This window comes from Heteronotia binoei, chromosome 6 (genome assembly GCF_032191835.1).
Source record: "Heteronotia binoei isolate CCM8104 ecotype False Entrance Well chromosome 6, APGP_CSIRO_Hbin_v1, whole genome shotgun sequence".
In the NCBI taxonomy this organism is placed as follows: Eukaryota; Metazoa; Chordata; class Lepidosauria; order Squamata; family Gekkonidae; genus Heteronotia; species Heteronotia binoei.
Window position 1 is genome coordinate 109,459,405 of NC_083228.1, and position 18,938 is coordinate 109,478,342.

The 18,938-nt window shown below is 40.6% G+C and overlaps 1 protein-coding gene across 1 annotated transcript in view; it reads left to right on the forward strand.

The window, feature by feature from the left end:
* Nucleotides 1-18,938, forward strand: part of MED12L (mediator complex subunit 12L) — a 247,335-nt gene that overhangs the window by 45,083 nt on the left and 183,314 nt on the right. The window contains exons 11-15 of the mRNA XM_060242347.1: nt 11,166-11,297; nt 11,595-11,721; nt 14,564-14,775; nt 16,041-16,145; nt 17,584-17,760. Of these exons, the coding sequence (XP_060098330.1) occupies nt 11,166-11,297; nt 11,595-11,721; nt 14,564-14,775; nt 16,041-16,145; nt 17,584-17,760 (753 nt within the window). The remainder of the gene's footprint in view (nt 1-11,165; nt 11,298-11,594; nt 11,722-14,563; nt 14,776-16,040; nt 16,146-17,583; nt 17,761-18,938) is intronic.

Genomic DNA, 18,938 nt, shown 5'->3' on the forward strand with positions numbered 1-18,938 from the left:
TGTCAGTATTCAGTTTCAATTCCAATCCAATTGCAAGACAGTGTGCGTTTGCAATAAAAAAGGCCAACGCCATGCTGGGAATTATTAGGAAGGGAATTGAAAACAAATCAGCCAGTATCATAATGCCCTGTATAAATCGATGGTGCGGTCTCATTTGGAGTACTGTGTGCAGTTCTGGTCGCTGCACCTCAAAAAGGATATTATAGCAATGGAGAAAGTCCAGAAAAGGGCAACTAGAATGATTAAAGGGCTGGAGCACTTTCCCTATGAAGAAAGGTTGAAACGCTTGAGGCTCTTTAGCTTGGAGAAACGTCGACTGCGGGGTGACATGATAGAGGTTTACAAGATAATACATGGGATGGAGAAAGTAGAGAAAGAAGTACTTTTCTCCCTTTCTCACAATACAAGAACTCGTGGGCATTCGATGAAATTGCTGAGCAGACAGGTTAAAACGGATAAAAGGAAGTACTTCTTCACCCAAAGGGTGATTAACATGTGGAATTCACTGCCACAGGAGGTGGTGGCGGCCACAAGTATAGCCACCTTCAAGAGGGGTTTAGATAAAAATATGGAGCACAGTCCATCAGTGGCTATTAGCCACAGTGTGTGTGTATATATAAATTTTTTTGCCACTGTATGACACAGAGTGTTGGACTGGATGGGCTGTTGGCCTGATCCAACATGGCATCTCTTATGTTCTTATGTTCTTATGCAGCAGTGTCCAGTTGTTCCAGTGCAAACTACCCAGCTGCACAGAGCTGCCTGTTCATTGCATTGGCTTTTGGGCAATTCCTATTTAAGTCTGTTTTGACTATGTTGGTTTTCCATTGTTTAGAGCTGCCTTCTTGTATGATGATTCTTGACCATTTGTGCTTTTTTTGTTTTTTCTGCTTCTGATATAGTCTTTTATTTAAAAGGCTTTAAAATTCTGTTGGAGTATAACCTCTCAGACTTGGTTCCTCATCTCAGAAGCACTCTCCTTGTGATAATTGTCTAACCTGTGTTGTGATCTGCCCTGAGCCCATTTTTGGAAAGGATGGAATATAAATTCACTAAATAAATAACATAAAATAAAAATAATGGAGGCAGCACCAAGGAAATTAAAGAGAAAACGGTGGTGGTCTGGTTTCTTATTGGTGTGCTGCCATAGCTGCAACATAGAAAATCTGAACTATTTTAGTTCAATACTGTGGTAGATGCAATGGTTAAAAAGTCAGTTGCCTGTGCTAGTCTTTGATCTCTGTGATCTTTAATATTTTGAATTTGAGCTATTTGCTTTTTGAATAAATAGGGATGGAAACAGCGCTGGGAGTTGAACTCTTGGATTGGTAAATCTTTGTTAATATATTTAACACTATTAACTTGTTTAGTGTGAAAGGTGTAGCTTTAAATTGTTACCATAGTTTCTTGGATGACTGAATATTGTTGCTTCTTGTAGATGAAAAGAGAAGTTCTGAGAACTCTCAAGTGTGAGACCAAAACCAAATAACTGTCATGGCAACAAGAATATACTAATCAAATGTCAGGGGATTTATGACTTGGAACAAAGGCCTTAGGCTTAACTTTGGCTTGGCTGGGTTTTGCCCTTTCTGTATTGCAAAGTTTTCTTAATGGATATAGTGTTCTTTTTCATATTGTGGGAGAGGAATTTGAAAGTTTTAATAATGGCTATTTTAGTCTTGGGTAACCCCCGCCCCCCGAACCAATAACAGATCAACCTTTCCCCCCTTTCCTGCTGTGCATTTAGTAGAACAAGCCTTTGAAGTCTTCCAGTGAAGTCTTCAGAATAAATATCTTGAAAATTAAAGTACTCTGCTCTGACCAATCCCCAAGTGATGGGAAGCTCCTGTCTGTCCTTATGCACTCAGCATCTCCATTTCACCTTGCTGCTCAAAGACAACTTTTCTCATCCCGACTTCGCTTTCCTTGGTTTTTCACTTTCAACTCTCCAGGTTTATATTCTTTTTCTACAGCCATTTTGCAGGAGGGTACATAAACAACCACTTTTCACAGGAGGTTTTAGATACAAAGAAACTGGATCCAGTATTGAGGAATGCACGAATTCTGTTGCAAAACTACTTGGAATTAACTGGTTAGTTAGTTAGTCCAGTATCTCGTCTCAGCAGAATACACCTACATGCAGTGGAAGCCCTTTGTTTTCAGTGTGCTGGCAAAGGTACAAAATTACACAGAACTTTCTATTAAATCTCCCCCCCCCCCCGTTACTTTAGCAATTTTGGGATCTGGTGGACCTCTGGACCGATGGGGTCATGATTGTTGAGTTTTTAAGTATGTAATTTTAACTTTGTTCTTAATTGTTTTTTCCTAATTGTTTTTAATTGTTTGATCTACTGCTGGAACCCACCCCAAGCCTGCTTTGCAGGAATGGCAGGATATAAGTAGAATACAATAAACAAACCAGTTTTCAGTTTCAAGACTAATAATAATCCTTTGATTTAGGAGCTACATTTTAGATAGTAAAGCTTAAGAGACAGAGGCTGAGCTAAGCTGAACTACCTTGAATGGGTCCGGGTGCAGAAAGGCATCCAGCCTCTATTGTGGATGTGTGCAAGAGGTGAGAGAGGGAAAGGAAGGAAGAGAGGCAATTTCCCTGAGAACTATCAGTTTACTTCAAAGGAACAGTGACAAGAGAATAAACAAGAAGTAAAAACCACAGTTTGCCTGTCTGACTATCTCACTGGCTTGTTTGCAACGCTCCTCCTTGGAGGCTGAGTCTTGAGACAGCGTCTAGGCCTTCTCTTCCAACAAAAACAGTGTTCCTAGGGTGTTTCTAATACAAGTACCTACATCCACACCCATAAATCTTGTAAGCATAGGATTTTCTCTTCTTCCCTTTGGCCTTAGAAACTGCCTTACATGGGAACTTGGTTCTGTAAACTGTTTTCCAATCTGAGAATGGAAGTATGTGCATGGGTGTGCATGTATTTCCAATAAGGGAAAGGAGCTGGTGATAGCTTTCCATTGTATGCTTCTGAATGGCTTGATAGTGCTTCTTTCATTACTACTATTTCATGTTTCCTATTAACTATTCATTTTCAGTGATGTCTAAATAGGTCACAATGTTCTAAAGTTCACCCTCCAAAGCAGCCATTTTCTTTGGGGAACTAATCTCTGTCATTTGGAGATCAACTGTAATAGTGCCTAGGCTGGCAACTCTAGTGACAAGTTTTGGAAGTTTTCACTTTGCAGGGAGGGAAATATCCCAGAATAAGGTGATTCAAATGAGAGGTTTAACAATGAGGCTATATTAGTTCTGTGTTTGATGTATCTCAATATTCCATAACATGGCCTGTCACTGTTGTACGTATCACAGGCCCTTGTGAATCATCATATCTCTAGCGTTTATCATTTCAAATACATCTGTGCTTCCCCAGAACTGCCCAAACCTCTTCCTGTCACAGGAGGTGGTTTGGTGATGCATACTTGATCATTCGAGCACTTGAGTAACTTCTTTCATCAAGACGATTTATTATGCATTTCATTATTACTACATTTGTGAGCACTTATCTTTGTTTCCAAGGTGCTTGTTCTAACAGCCAGTGGCAGTCCTGTATGGGGAAGCATTCTGCTGAGATAGAGAAACAGTCCTGTGGAAGTCAAATCACTTAATTATGCTGTGAAGTGGAGTGCCACAGTGTACATGAGCAGCTATTGAATAACCAGCAGGGGTTGAGCAGTTATTTTCTTTCCCTGAATGAACTGCTACCATAATCAATTGTGTGAGGTAGATCATAGGTATACCCACTTAATGTACTGGATAACTGAATCTAGGATACTATTGCTCAAGGTTATCCAGTGACTTTATGACTGACATTGGGCCTGAATTTTATTCCCCAGTTCCACATAGATTTACCACCATATTTGGTATTGAAATACAGCATTCATTAGGAGATAGAAGCATAACAGTAATCTTGATTTAATATACTACAACAATGCATTTTTATGCATCTCAGTTAATGTTCTGTTTGATGTAACCATTTCTTACAGTCTCACAATGTATTCCTTTTTTCAGGCTTCTTCTCAGTAGCAAGGACCCTAATAGAAGCAGATTATGTTCAATTTATATAGCTCTCAGTTTATTATTGGGGCATTACTAGATATATATTATAGGAAATTTATTGATATTAAGGCTGTGGTTTCCAAGATTAATATAAAAGACAATGATTTCTTTCTACTTAAAAACATTCCCAATTTGATATGATTTAATTTCTTTAAATGAGCATTCAAAATAACTTTTATTATTGAACTAAATTTTGAATTCACGTGTTTTGAATGTTTTATGGAAGTGCTGTCGTTAAATATATAAAGTAAATATAGACTACTGTTCTTGTCAATCAGATACATGGATGAAAGAGAAGCATGCACACAGATAAAAGTGTTGGCATGCAGCAAAGTACTTGGTAGGGTTGCCATGCCATTCCTCCATATTCAAACTAGCTTGCCTTTTCAGCTAGGTCATTGACTACAGTAAAAAAAATTACAAAAAATTTGTGACTCTGTGCCATTCAGCTTTGAAGGTGGTTTGTGATTGGTCACAGTGGTGCATATTCTTCCAGCCAGGGGTTGTTTTGTAGAAAAATAGGTGATGGAGCTCATCCAGGGATTGTTATGCAGCTGCACCTACTATTCATTGGACAAGGTGGGAAGGAGGAGGTGGAACTCTCAGAAAGGGGAGCTGCGCTTCTGTGAGCTCCCGCTGAATCTGAGGCGTGCTTCCAGCATTCTTAGGAGTCTTTTGTTGCATTCTGTTCTTTGTGAATAGAACTGGGATACTGGCATCTGAATCTGATATCTTTATGAAAAAGTAATTTTGCACTTTCAGTTTCATACAGCATGTATTTAGTTGTTTGATAATAATTGTGTTGTCAAGTCACAGCTGACTCTTGGCAACCCCTCATGGGGTTTTTAAGGCAGGAGTTGATTTGCCATTGCCTGCCTCTGAGTAGCAATGTGGCACTTCCTTGGTGGTCTCCCATCCAAATATTTTTCAAAGCCAACCCTGCTTAAGCTTCCAAGCTCTGACAAGATCAGGGTAGACTGGCCTGTTGTTCATTAATAAAAAGGTAAAGGTAGTCCCCTGTGCAAGCACCAGTCGTTTTCAACTCTGGAGTGACGTTACTTTCACAACGTTTTCACGGCAGACTTTTTATGGGTTGGTTTGCCATTGCCTTCCCCAGTCATCTACATTCCCCCCCAGCAAGCTGGGTACTCATTTTACTGACCTCGAAAGGATGGAAGGCTGAGTCCACCTGGAGCTGGTTACCTGAACCCAGCTTCCACTGGGATCGAACTCAGAGCTTAGGACTGCTGTACTACAGCTTTACCACTTAAAGGACTATGAAATTCATTGGAAAAACTTTACTGTAAGCTATCTCTAAAGATAACAAGCAGCTCCTCCATTCACAGAAGGTTTTCAATTCAAATACTCCAGTTGTACTTTTTAAAACCCCACACTACTTTTCTGAGTGGACAGGAGGCTATTAATTTATTGCTGAGTATTCAAATGCAGTCTTGTTTTCCTTTTTGAATAGAGATTGAAATGGCATTTAAGGAAGCATTCATACCAAATGTAAAAAGCTACTGCTACTAAGAGTAGCTTAAGAATTGTTAGCTTTCATAAAGCAGGACCATCTGCCTTCTGCTTCTTGTTTTGTGTGGCTAGTTTTTACAGGAAAGCTAATTTCCCAGGCTTTTGCAAAGAAGAGAGGAATGTTTTACAATGTCATCTGTATGATCTATGGATGGATGGGAAAGAAGAGCCTTTTATTGTAACACTTGGGCTCAATTCTGCCTTCTACTGAAAGGGCCACTGCTATGTTGTGAATGAGGAGCAGAGTTCTCACTGTAGAAGTCTGGACCTAGCTCAGCCTTGCACTTCTAGCTGGGATCTCATTTGGGAAGGACTGTGACTGTGTTCTGCACAAAGAGTTGCATTGCTTGTGTCCACAAATTCCTTTGTGCCTTCCCAGATGGTGCAATCCTGCTTTGAAAATATCTCTTCCATTTTAGGGTTGCCAGGTTCTCCCTGGCCACTGGTTCATGGTGGGGTTACCAGGTCCTCCCTGGTCACTGGCTCATGGTGAGGTTACCAGGTCCTCTCTGGCCACTGGCTCATGGTGGGATTGCCAGGTCCTCCCTGGCCACTGGCTTGTGGTGGGGTAGAGTTGGCAGATCCAGGTTGGGGAACTCCTGGAGATTTGAAGGTGAAGTCTTGGGAGGACAAGGACCTCACACGGGTACAGTGCTATAGTCTGCCCTCCAAAGTCCACCCTCAGGTTTAAATGGCTGTGACTACCTCATCATTAAATGGTTTAGCACCTCCCCATTAGAACGGGGAAGTGAAACTAAGGATTGCCATTTAAACCTAACAGCTGACTGGTAGAGCTGCTCAACTGTTAGATTTAAATGACTGTAAGCCATTAAATCCCTCAGTTTAACTTCTCCCCTTTGAAGCAGGAAGAAGCAAAACTGATGGGCTAAACTGGCAGCCATTTAATTATTTAATAAATTATTTATTTGTTTATATACTTTTGTCACAATATGCAGATGTAATCATTTTATCCTTTAATTATAAAAGTGTATTTATCTTTAAAATTTATATACTGATAATTGCTGTCAAGGTGTAATGCACCTGAAAAAGGGCCATGTCCTGGTTGCAGATCAGTTCCATTTCTTACTCTCTCCTTCTGCAGAATATCGGGTGTTATCGGAAAATGCAAGGAAGGGGCCAGGTTGACAAGGCAGGCTTATATAATGGAGGTTTTTCTCTATTTTGTGCAGGATGGTTAGTCACTATGCAATGTTAGAATTCTATTGATTAATTGACCTATTATGTGTGCACATTTTACTGCAGATTTTCCGAGCAGTCAAGCCTTTATGTTTGACTTTGGATTCTGTGCCTGCCTTATAAAACTTCCTTTTTTCTCCAGTATATTTATTCTGCAGCTTAAATTTAAAAAAAACCCTGCAGTTTTCTTAATTGAGATGTGCGAGAGATGGTGTCCAAAGTTTTCTTTTTTAATTTACACAATTGCCCTGTTGCAAAATGGGTACCCAGCTTGCTGGGGGTAAAGTGTAGATGGCTGGGGAAGGCAATGACAAACCACCCCGTAAAAAGTGTGCCAAGAAAACATCATGATGTGATGTCATCCCATGGGTCGGTAACTCGGTGCTTGCATAGGGGACTACCTTTTTACCTGTTCAGTAACATCAAGTAAGTGTCTTCCATTTAAATTCTGGTGGTTCAGTTTCTGAAATGAACTGGAGCAACAAAGGAATCCAGGCAAAGGAAAAAAGTTTTGATATTGACAAAGCTATTTTTGAAACTGACTAGAGCAGCGGTGAAACCCCCTTTTCCATATTTCCAAGCTCTGGGGGATTCTGTGTTGTGTTATCAGTAACTATGAGAAATGGAAAAGAGTCATCTCCCTCTGCCATCCCCTTCCTTCACTGCCATAGAAGCGCTATTTTGAATTATTTTCCCCATAGTTTACTTTAATAAACTGTACATGACTAATGATAAAACGTTAATTTTAAATCCACCAAAGGCAAGAGACTGCACAGTAACATATCTACATGCACTCATGGACAAGAGACTGGAGAGAGAGAAGGAAGAAGAGGGGTAATTCCCCCACCCCTGCTCCAAGTCCACCTGCAAATGTTTCAAGGGTGATTCATGACCAAAGTGGAGAAACACCATCCACTAGACAATGGAAACAGATGGGGGAGTGGAATGAATAAGAGAACTATGGGGATGCTGAGACAGGAGGGGAGGAGAGAGCTTGTTGAACAACTTGGCTGTCTCCTTCTGCATGTGCAGCCATGCACACCCACCCACACCCACTCAGCACTGGCTGCTGTGCCCTGCTGCTGGGCTTGATGGGTGGCACACAACTCGATGCCAGTCTTCCCCCCCCCCTCATATCCCCGCTTTCAGAGCTTGCCAGGGATGCTCCTTGGAAAGCTCCCAGAGAAGCACAGATAGCAAAAGAATCTCAGGGGATCACAACCTTTCCCACAGCTTTTAAAGTTTTCCTCTGTCATTTTACTTTTCAAAAGATTCACCAATCTGAGACTAGCAATAGCCTCATATTGCTAGTCTCATACTGCTTGTAAAAAAAAATTAAAATGGAAAAATTTATAAATGGATCTTGTATGCTGATGAAAGTGGGAGGATGGTGGAACTTGGTACAGCATGAGTGGAATGACCTTGATGTGGGTGGGGAAGTTGGCTTTGAGGGGCAGCAGAAGGGTGACAAAAGGGCAAAGGGGGGAAACTGAGGGAATCTCTGCATTTTTAAATTACCTCTGGCTGGAAGCAGGAGTTGTTTTGTAGAAAAATAGGTGGTGGAGCTCATCCAGGGATTGTTATGCAGCTGCACCTACTATTCAATGGACAAGGTGGGAAGGAGGAGGTGGAACTGTCAGAAAGGTTCAGGAGCTGTGCTCCTGTGAACTCCCATTGAATCTGAGGCCTGGCTGGAAGCAAGGAAAATTTCAGCACAGAAGTGCTCTTAGAAAACCCAGAGAAATAATGATTAGAGAATGAACTGAGTGCTGAAGGGAGGAAAGTCAATGCAGAACAAAAAAGAAAATCTGAAGGACATACCTGGTAAAAGCAAGAGAAAAACACCTGTGCATAATAGGCCGTCAATAAATGTTGCTCTGATTTTAAAGGAGAACATGCAATTTATTTTTGCTTTATAATCTCCTTGAAGATGGTGTACATGCTTTTCTATCCTTCTGCACTTTATTTTGAAAACAATGCTATGAGGTTGGTTGGTTATTTTGAAAACAGTGCTATGAGTAACTGGCTCAGGCCCACTCAGTGCGTTTCATGGTGAATGGGGATTTGAATTTGCTTCTCTTAGCTCTCAGTCCAGCACTCTTAATTGCTATGCCATGCTGTTGTTTATGGAACTCTTTCATTAGCTGTCCAGTGTGCCCATCCCCAATGGCAGCTGCTGTTGGAGGGAAAATTAAATCATTTTCTGTGGCTTAAGTTTCAGTATATACCCCTACAGTCTTGCATCCATATTCTAAAAAGTTTGTGTCTTTGAGAGTTATTTCCACATTAAAAGTACTTGGTTCCTATTTTCACCGTGTGCATGTATATCGTAACTCACAGTCAACCTGTTTTATTCCTGTTTGTATTTTAATGGAAATAGGTTTTTCCTCTTTTGACTGTATCATCCAAAGTTTTGTAAATATTTTGTGAATTTTACTCTGCTGTGGTCCCTCTAGGCTTTTCTACAAAGTGCTAGGTTACATCAGAAAGGTCTAGCAGCCAAAACCCTGTAGTATTCCATTTTCATGGTTCAATTACTCTGACATTCTGTTGTGGCTTAGCAAAAGGGGTGGCAGTCTTTAACATGACGGTGAGTTTTTCAGAAGTACCATAGCCACCTTACTGTAGATGCCTTTCTCATCTTGCAGGTGATTATGATATTGTGATGGCAATACAGCTAGTTCTACATTTAAGACAGTTCTTTGTGCAAGACAGTATGTAAAGGCAGGAGAATGTGGGAAAGCTATGTGCTACCATTATGGTTCTGGTCTGTTACTGCTGATAAAAGAAACTTGTCTTCATAAAGATCTTATATCAGGAATCTGCATCCGGTATAATAAGCAGCCTTGCAGTCTGTGTTTTATAGAAATGGTTTAAAATAGTTTTTGATGGTTGCTTATCCAAATTTCATAACCACAGGTACTCTTTCTATTTATTGTCATTAAGAATCTCCCCCATTTTGGTAAAGTCAAAGTGGCATGTACATGGACAGAGGACTAGCACTATTAAAGACTATAAAATTAATTACAAAATATTTTCTAGAATGCACCTTATTTTATTTTTACTTTTATTTACTTTTACTTTATTTACTTTTATTCTGTTTTTATTGGCAACATTTATGACCTGCTTTTTAAAAAGTCTCCAAGATTGAACAAACTTTTTATGTAGCTATTAACAGAAATGAGCAGATTTGACTAATTAAAACTTTTGTTTTTGAGGAAAACTTTCTTAAAATGCAGTGCAAGCATATCCACATTGTACACATAGTTGGCTTCTGCATACCTTTTATTTCACCCTAGGCTTGCCAACTCCAGGTTGGGAAATATTTATTTTTATTATTAATTAGGTTTCTATTCCGCCCTTTCCCAAAGGCTCGGGGTGGATTACAACAACAAGGCAACAACTGGACACATCAGTGCATAAGATAATAAAAGCAGACACTGACCATTTATAAATAATCAATAAAATATAAAGAAGTGGATAAGTTCTAGGTGGGCCAAGAGAGCAAGATCAGGAGAAAGCCTCCCTGAACAAGACTGACTTGTAAACCCTCCAGACGCTCAGCAGGGCTCAAAGCTCATCCAGCAAGGCATTCCACCAGAACAGGGCCAAGAGGGAAAAAGCCCTTGTTCTGGTAGTAGCCAAGTGGACTTCAAGGGGGCCTGGCACCACCACCAAGTTGCATGATGATAAACACAGTATATGAAGGGGATTATAGTGAGAGAGCTGGTCCCTCAGATATGATAGTCCCAGACCATGTAGGGTGTTAAAGGCGAGTATCAGCACATTGAACTTGATCCAGAAATAGACAGGTAGTCAGCATAGATGCCACAGGTCAGGATGGGTACGTGCATCCCAGGTTACACCAGGCAACAATCTGGTGGCTGCATTCTGAACTACCTTCCGGAACAGCCTCAAAGGCAGCCCTGGAGATTCTGAGGGTGGAGCATGAGGAGGGCAGGGACTTCAGTGGGATATAGTGCCTGAGAGTCCACCATGCAAAGCAGCTGTTTTCTCCAGATGAGCTGATCTCTGTCCCCTGGAGATCAGATTTAATTTCTGGGGATCTCCAGCTACCACCTGGGGATTGGCAGCCCTACCCTTAATGCCTGATTCTTTTATGCCTACTTTATATGCCCTAATTATTTTTCTGAAATTATTTTGTCAGCCCATATCTATCATCTTGAAAACAAACCTTAATAAAATGATGTGGTCTACCCTAGGTATAACAAAGTTTAGAAGCTTAAGCATGAAACTTGCTGCTTGCCCCCCTGCCATCTTTGTGTTTTCAGTTAACAGCTAGCATGACTGCTTTACCCAGATGAAAGAAGATGTCTGGTTTTTTGTGATTTTACAGGTGGCACCTAATGATGAGGCTGTGGTAACATTGCTTTGTGAATGGGCTGTGAGCAGTAAAAGATCTGGCAAGCACAGGGCAATGGCTGTTGCCAAACTATTGGAGAAGAGACAAGCTGAAATTGAGGCAGAAGTAAGTTGCCTTATAGTTTGATAAATGTGGGTGGGGAGATACAATTCACTCAAGAGGAAATCCCATTTACTTGAAACAGCACTTTTAAAATAAAGTATTAACATAGCCAACTTTTTATAGTTCATTGATTTTGTGTTTTTTACCTCAAACAGAGTGTAATACTGTTTTTTGACAGACGTCATATGGGTTTTCTGGATTACAGATTGTATAGGGCAGGGAGAAGGGTATCAGTTTCATTGCTGTGATGTTAGAATTCTACACTGATTGGTTTTTCCTCATCTGTTTTTATCTTTGTAGAGATGTGGTGAGGCAGAAGTATTGGATGAAAAGGAATCCATTTCTTCCGCATCAGTTGCTGGATCCAGCCTTCCTGTTTTCCAGAATGTGTTCCTTAGGTTTTTAGATACCCAGGCTCCCTCATTATGTAAGCATCAGTTCAGTAGGATGAATCTACTTGTACAGCTACTTAATTGGTTTTGCTTCATTATTGTTTTGCATCTTGAAATATCGCCCTACTTCAGCATCACCTGCAAACTTTTTATGTGCATGTCTTCAGGGATCCAGAACATTCTTTTGGGAGCTGAAGCATTTTTGTCTGTTGGTTTTGCCCAAAAGTAAATTTTAAGGAACTTGGTCATCTGCAATGTAACAGGATATGGAAAAATATTTTAGCTTTCATTACCTTGAGGGCTACAATGTGTTTTTAAAATTAGATGTATGATAAACTCCTTAAAGTGTGAGCCCCTAACAAGAAGATAACTAAAATCAAAATACTACCTTAACCCAAATGTCCTTCAGTGCATCTCAGAATTGTTTGTATCTATGTGGTCATGGTAGCACATTTCTGAGTAATTGTGGTGGTCACATAAATTACTACAGTGGTTGCATATGTGTCCCCCCACTTGGAGATGCTAGTTCATGCAATGATTGCATGTCATTGGTGCCTACAATGGCCCATATGCACAAGGTTATTGAGAGTGAACTATTGTAAAAATTATAATGTGATAGGGGGAAAGTGAACCCTCCCCCTGCAAATCTTTTAAAGTCTTTGCTTATTGAGAGGTTTACACAATGATCTGGTATCTATTCATTAGAATATGAGATATATCTATTCTGCTCTGATTGGTTATAAACACAAAAGATAATTGTGGTGCCCTCCTTCCAAGCCCATTAATTTAAGTGGACTTGTGTGTAACTCTGTCTAGCATGTCACTGTCAATCCCTGACAGTCCCTTTGGATTTTTAAAATTTGTTGTTGGTACCTGCTGCTGAAAGGATAAACTTTCCACAGGCTGGGGGAGGTTTGCTGTAAGGTAGTCATGTTGCTCAAATGAAGGACATTTGAAGAATGAAGGACAAATAAAGAATTTTTGCAGAAATTCTAAATTTAGATAACCTTTATTTGCATGTGTGTTAAGGTCCATCAATTTTTTTCTTCATGGTGACCTATGAATTAAAGTCCTCCAAAATGTCCTGTGATTAACAGCCTTGCTCAGGTCTTGCAAACTGAGTGCCAAGTCTCCCTTTCATGTCATGCAGAACCTCAATCAAGGGCCCTCTGTAAAATTATAACTGTTGAAGAGTGTCCCTCTTGAGAGGCATACATGATATACTCAAGCAACCTCGTAACAACCTAGTAGTCGTTTGTCACATAAATGGATTTTTTTTTGCAAGCTAACTTACAGCAAGCCTCAAAAAAATTATAAACTGCATGCCAGACTGTCCAACACAAAACCTTTGACAACTGTTGTGGGACTTCCATCTGTAGGCTGACACAATGGCAAGTTGTGCTGCCTCAGTTTTCCCCCTCCATCATATTTCCAGTAGCAGTGATCAAGCAGTTTTGGTTATGGTGTGTTTATGACTGGTCAGTAAGGTTAAGTATAAAAATAACTGTGCTGGATAATGTGCTGCAGTTACTGATGGGACATGGGGAGGGTAGCACATCATTTCTTCTCCTTTACCACTACCCCCACATGCCTTTCATTCAATGATTCACTCGTAACACCTTATTTCAATAATACAAGAATATTATCTTTCCTTAGAAAAGCTATTAAATAGTGGTTGGCCAAGAACGTAAAAGGTAGTTGTTACCGGTGTAGTAACTATGTACAGCTAATGGAAGCTGAAGTGCTACTTTAGAAGGATTACAGATCGCACACTCAAGGTTACAGAGGTGACAGGCTGTTTCTGTCGGGGAGAAGGGAGATGGATCTATTTTACTTGGAATGGCTCACAATACCCAGGAATCTCAAGCTCTTGAAGCTGTGTTAGTTTGTGTCTCCTTAATCCGCTCACAAATCATTAATGTGCTATTCTCTGAGGTAATCGGAGCTGCCTATCGCAGGTTACCTATCCCAATTCTGCCACTCTATAGATGCTTGAGTCCTAACTATCTAGCTTTGTTGATGTCTGATCCCTATCTATGTAGTTTTGCCATTATCGTTCTTTTGCCTACACATGTGCCCCCTCCTCTCTCTATGACCACAGCCTCCCATTGACAGAAGACTGTAGAGATGTAGAGATTTCATACATGGCAGGGAATCAAGGATTGACTATGATAGATGGAGAACAGAACTAGCAGCTCTCTGTCACTGTATAATAGAGGAACAAGGAAACAAAAAGCAAAAAGCCCCACGTGAAACCAGCTTCTATATCAAATTACATAAACAAGAAAAACCATTCATATATAAATAATTGTATTTAACCCACATATATTACTTTCATCAAAACAACCATAATACTCAGTCCTTAGAACAGTAAAATTGTCCAGCTTTTCCATGTAATCCTGGCGTGATATTCCAAATGATGAATGTCTCTCAATGGATCCAGCCAAATAATTCCATTTTCAAAGAGGAAAGGGACAAGGTTGTACTAATACCCTTGTTTCGCAAAAAGCGTTTTCAAGCTATAAAAGACCTCTTAGCAGAGAACTTCTTCAAGCTGCAATACACCTCTTGGTAGAGAGCTTATTCAAGCTGGAATAGACATCTTAACAGAGAGCTTCTTCAAGCTGCAATAAACCTCTTAGCAAATTCTTAAAGCAAAGGCAATCATAGCCCAAATATTTTCTAACTGAACACCCAAAGGTACTGTCTAATAGAGAGCAGGATGTATTTGTATAGTCTTCCATTAAGGTTTGCCTGTATAAAAAAGAATTCAGTAGCATACAAATTTATTACCACCAAATAATTCAATTAATAGGTTTTGTTTAAAACCCTGCTGTAGTCTTTGGGGAACAAATAAAATCTAACTTTTATTGATAGCTGATCCAAACAGTGAATATGAGAAGATGGAATTTGTGAACCTGGTTCTGCTTTTCTGTGAATTTATTCGACATGATGTTTTCTCCCATGATGCTTACATGTGCACTTTAATATCGCGAGGAGACTTAGTCACTGCAGCCTCTCGATCACGCTCACCAGCTGGAGAAAACATTGATGAACGCTATTCTAAAGAGCAAGATTCCAAAATGGAGGTAAGAGATGTTTGTGTATGTGTTTTCCTCTCTGTGAGATTTTGCTTGGTCAAAGAATACAATTCAAAAATCAATGTCCTCCTTTTACAATAAAAATTGCACAAATCTGAATTATTTCCTGGTTTATTTTTTCAGATTCTCAGTTTTTGTCTCATGTAGCCTGTTGAATTGTGGCCATCTTGCATGGGGCGATTGGTGTAGGGGATCAATTGCAGCATGGCTGCTTCCTAAGTTACCAAGGTGGCTTGGGAAGCCCTGTACTTCATAAGAGTAGGTCATGCTACTGCTTCCGCACATGGTCAGGATTGGACCAGTTTCTGCAGTTCCTTCTATGTGCTTTGGGCTTACACTAGTAATATGGGAAGGAACTACTATTATGCCAGAATAATTCTACCAACAGAGCACTTGGAATCATAGTTAGATAGCACTGTCATATGTTTGTTCTTCTACTTTTCCAAAATGTAGTTTACATTCCCATGAGACACAGATATGAGAAATATACTGGGATATAATCTTTACTGCAAAGATGGAGAAATGAAAAATGACAGGTACATGAGTAAACACCTGTTACATTGCATATAAAGGTCTTTGCTGGATTATGGTCCTTTGATTTGTCAGAGGTGATTGCAGAACACATGGACACATAGATGGAGTTGTAGAAAAAGGTTTACTCCCCAAATACTGTCTTGAATTTTACTGTATATTAGTTTACAATTATGTATCTGTGGGACCATGGAAATAGCAATTTCCAGCTTTTGAAGTATTTCTGTAAGGTTGTGTGGCTGATATTGTAAAATCTGCATTGAACATCAGCCATATATAAATGGTATGGTAGTGCTCAGTCCCCTAGAGAAGTTGTGGTGGTTTAGCTGCAGCCATTCTCTAGTCTGAAGTAATACTGAATCTCTTAACAAAAGAGAACATTCCCTGAGAGATCCACCCATTCAGTTACTTGGAGGTTGTCCCCTTGAGAGGCATTGTCCCTGAGTTTGTTATTTTTATTTTAGGAGCATGTCATGGATTGGCAGCACAAATATCTTTATTCTTACTTGGAGGTTGTCCCCTTGAGAGGCATTGTCCCTGTTATTTTTATTTTAGGAGCATGTCGTGGATTGGTAGCACAAATATCTTTGTTCTTAATTGAAACAATAAATTATATTTTACATTTTAAGTGGGGTTATTTTTTTTTACCAGCTTGTGGCCAGTCATCCAAGATTTCCATCATACTCTGACTGGTGTTTCTTTTTCTCTTTGGTGGTCACTAGGAGCATGGTATTATGGAACATATGTACATTGACTCTGGAACCACTAATATTTTTGATGACGTAGACAAGAATGACTTTAAAACAGACTTTGGTTCGGAATTTCCAGTAGGTTTAACTTACGGTTTTTGTTTTTCAAGACACATTTCTTCATTATTCTACATATACCAGCATGATCTGACACATAGACACATTCTAACCAACATTTTTTCATACCTCTTAATAGTATCAAAACATCTCACTTCTGTTCTCCATAGTCAACTTTCCCTCTTTGGAACAGCTTCACATTTCTAGGTTTATAAAAGATGCCTCATATGTTTCCACTGTGTTCAAAATGCTAATGTCATAAACATCAAAAGCAATCAAGCATGATTTCATACTTTTTATCCTTACTAAGCTTACTGTCTTTGAAAACTTTCTTTAAAATGTTAAATAATATGTGTGTGTGTATAACTAACTCATTTATTTAGGTATTTTTATGCCCTCTTAACAGTTCTGCTTGAGATGGTTCATAGGTAAAAACATCATAAATTAAAAACAAAAAACGCAATTGGGGGCATAAAACAGCATAATTTAGAAACTATCAATTTACCCAGCTTCTCCCACAAAGCAAATGTGGTAACTAAGTGCTGAAATGTGCATTGAAGAATTAGTGGAATGAATGACTGTGCAGGCTTTATCTCAAGAACATACCAAGAGTGGATAGCTAAGCATGTTTCTTGTCATTAGTTATTATCAGGGGTTGTTTTGTAAGAAAAAAAGGTGCAGGAGCTCAGTAGCATATCTCATTTGCATATGCCCCAGGATCTATGTGCAGCAGGGAGAGAACTCCCCACTGCATGCAGACCCTGACTGGAGGTTCAGGAGCTTGTGCTCCTGTGATCCCTTGCTGAATTCAAGCCCTGGTTATTATAATTTAATTTCCTTTGTCCCTCTACTTCATATCCAGGAGCATCCCATGCTCTCTGACTTAGAAACTTATTTTTGGGAAAAGGGAATGTTGGGTTGTGTACTCACTTTTATCTCAAGTCGCCTGGAGGAGAGGATTTACACAGTGGGTATGATCTTAAAAGCACACTTATTTAAAAATTTGATGGGTCTCAGTTGGAATTCCCAGCCTCCTGGAATTACAACTAATCTTCAGACAACAGAGATCAGTTCTCTTGGAGAAAATGGCTGTTTTGGAGGGTGGACTCTATATCATTATACTTTGTTGGGGTCCCTTCTCTCCCCAAACCCTGCCCTCCCCCAAATTTCCAGGTATTTTCCAACCCGGAGTTGGCAACCCTAGTTTCACTTGGCAGTCACTTGCATATAAAGGACTGTGTTTTAAATTTGCTAATGAGTATTGATCTTCATCCCTTTATGGACACCTTTGAAAACCGAATAAAAGTATTATTGCTATTCCTAGAAATTTTCCTTCATTTGCACTGATGTTATGTCACTAGTTATACTAGTGAGAAAAAAGTACAAAACCCATTATACTGTGTAAAATGCAATGGATAGTTCTGTTTACAATATTAAATGCTTGTTTTACATGACCTAGATTTTTTCTCCGATGCCTGGAGAGACTTGTGAGAATCTGAACTCCATATTAGAGAGAAGAATTTCAGCGAACAGTGAAAAGTCTATGAAGAGAGAAAAAGTGAGAGAACTGATATTTCCATCAAACTACAATCTCCTTCGCCATTTGCAGTATGCAACACATTTTCCAATACCTCAGGTAAGTAAACAACTTTGGCTTTTTGAAGAGTCACGGCAAGATCTTCTTCGTGGTCTCTGTGCAGTCCCACACATGGGTCTTGCCGCAGGCAACGGATCCATACCTCGGAGCTCCAATAGCTCGTATATAACGTCTTTTGGCGCGCTTTCCTCCCGCCCTGGGGAGCGGGCAGCGACCGCGCATGCCTGGAGCGGGGGGAGAGCGCCCATTCCACTCAGTTTCTTTCCTACCGCCGCCCGGACAACACCCTCCTCGCTGCGTTCCTCCTTAGCTCGTCCGTTACCTCATCTCTTATTCCTTCTTTCACTACTTACTATTTTCCTCTTCTCGCTACCCTTTTCGTCCCAGAAAAACAAAAAAGAAAAAAAAAAAGAAAAAAAACCGCTCCCTGCGCTATTCTCTCCTTTTTCCCTTCCCTCCCCTCCCTTGTCCGGGGCGCATGGAAGGGAAAGTTACCTTTAAAAAGTGCACGCGCTGTGGGACCAAAATCCCTTCGTCAGACGGCCACAGCCACTGCCTGTTTTGTTTGGGCGAAGCTCATCGAGTTGACTCCTGCCCTCACTGTGCGAACTTCGGCAAGCAAGCCCGGAAAAACCGTGCAGCCAGGCTCCGGAGTTTCCTTATTGAACTGTCCCTGAGGGCTATGCCCGCCTCGGACCCGCCGCCTCCCCAACAACAATCGGGAGCTTCGGCCTCTGCGGACGTGTCTCTTCCTAAGCAGAAGCACAAGTCCGTTAAAAAATCTTCGAAGCACGCCGATCCAGGCCATAAGGCTTCGAAAAAATCGCGCCATCTCGAATCTTCCGATTCGGCGCCCAAAAAGTCTCGCCTTTCCGAATCGGCTGATTCGGCGCCGAGGAAACTACACCACTCGCACTCGGCTCCTAAAGAGCCTCGGGCTCCAGTTTCGACGCCTATGGATACCACGGCCTCGACGCAGCCCGCACTTCCGCTTGAACTGTCGGCTCCTTCTGACGTCATCACCGACATGCCGCAACTGACTCCTCACTCATCTACAGCAGTAGAGGTCATACCGGTCCACTCTCGTTCGCCTTCAGTGCACAGCGTGGTCCCTGCCGACTTCATGCAACCCGACCTGACTACAGATTCGACTCAGGCCTATCTTAAGCCTCCGCTTCGGATCGGATCCTTCCGAGACATCGGGATTTCTCCCCTGT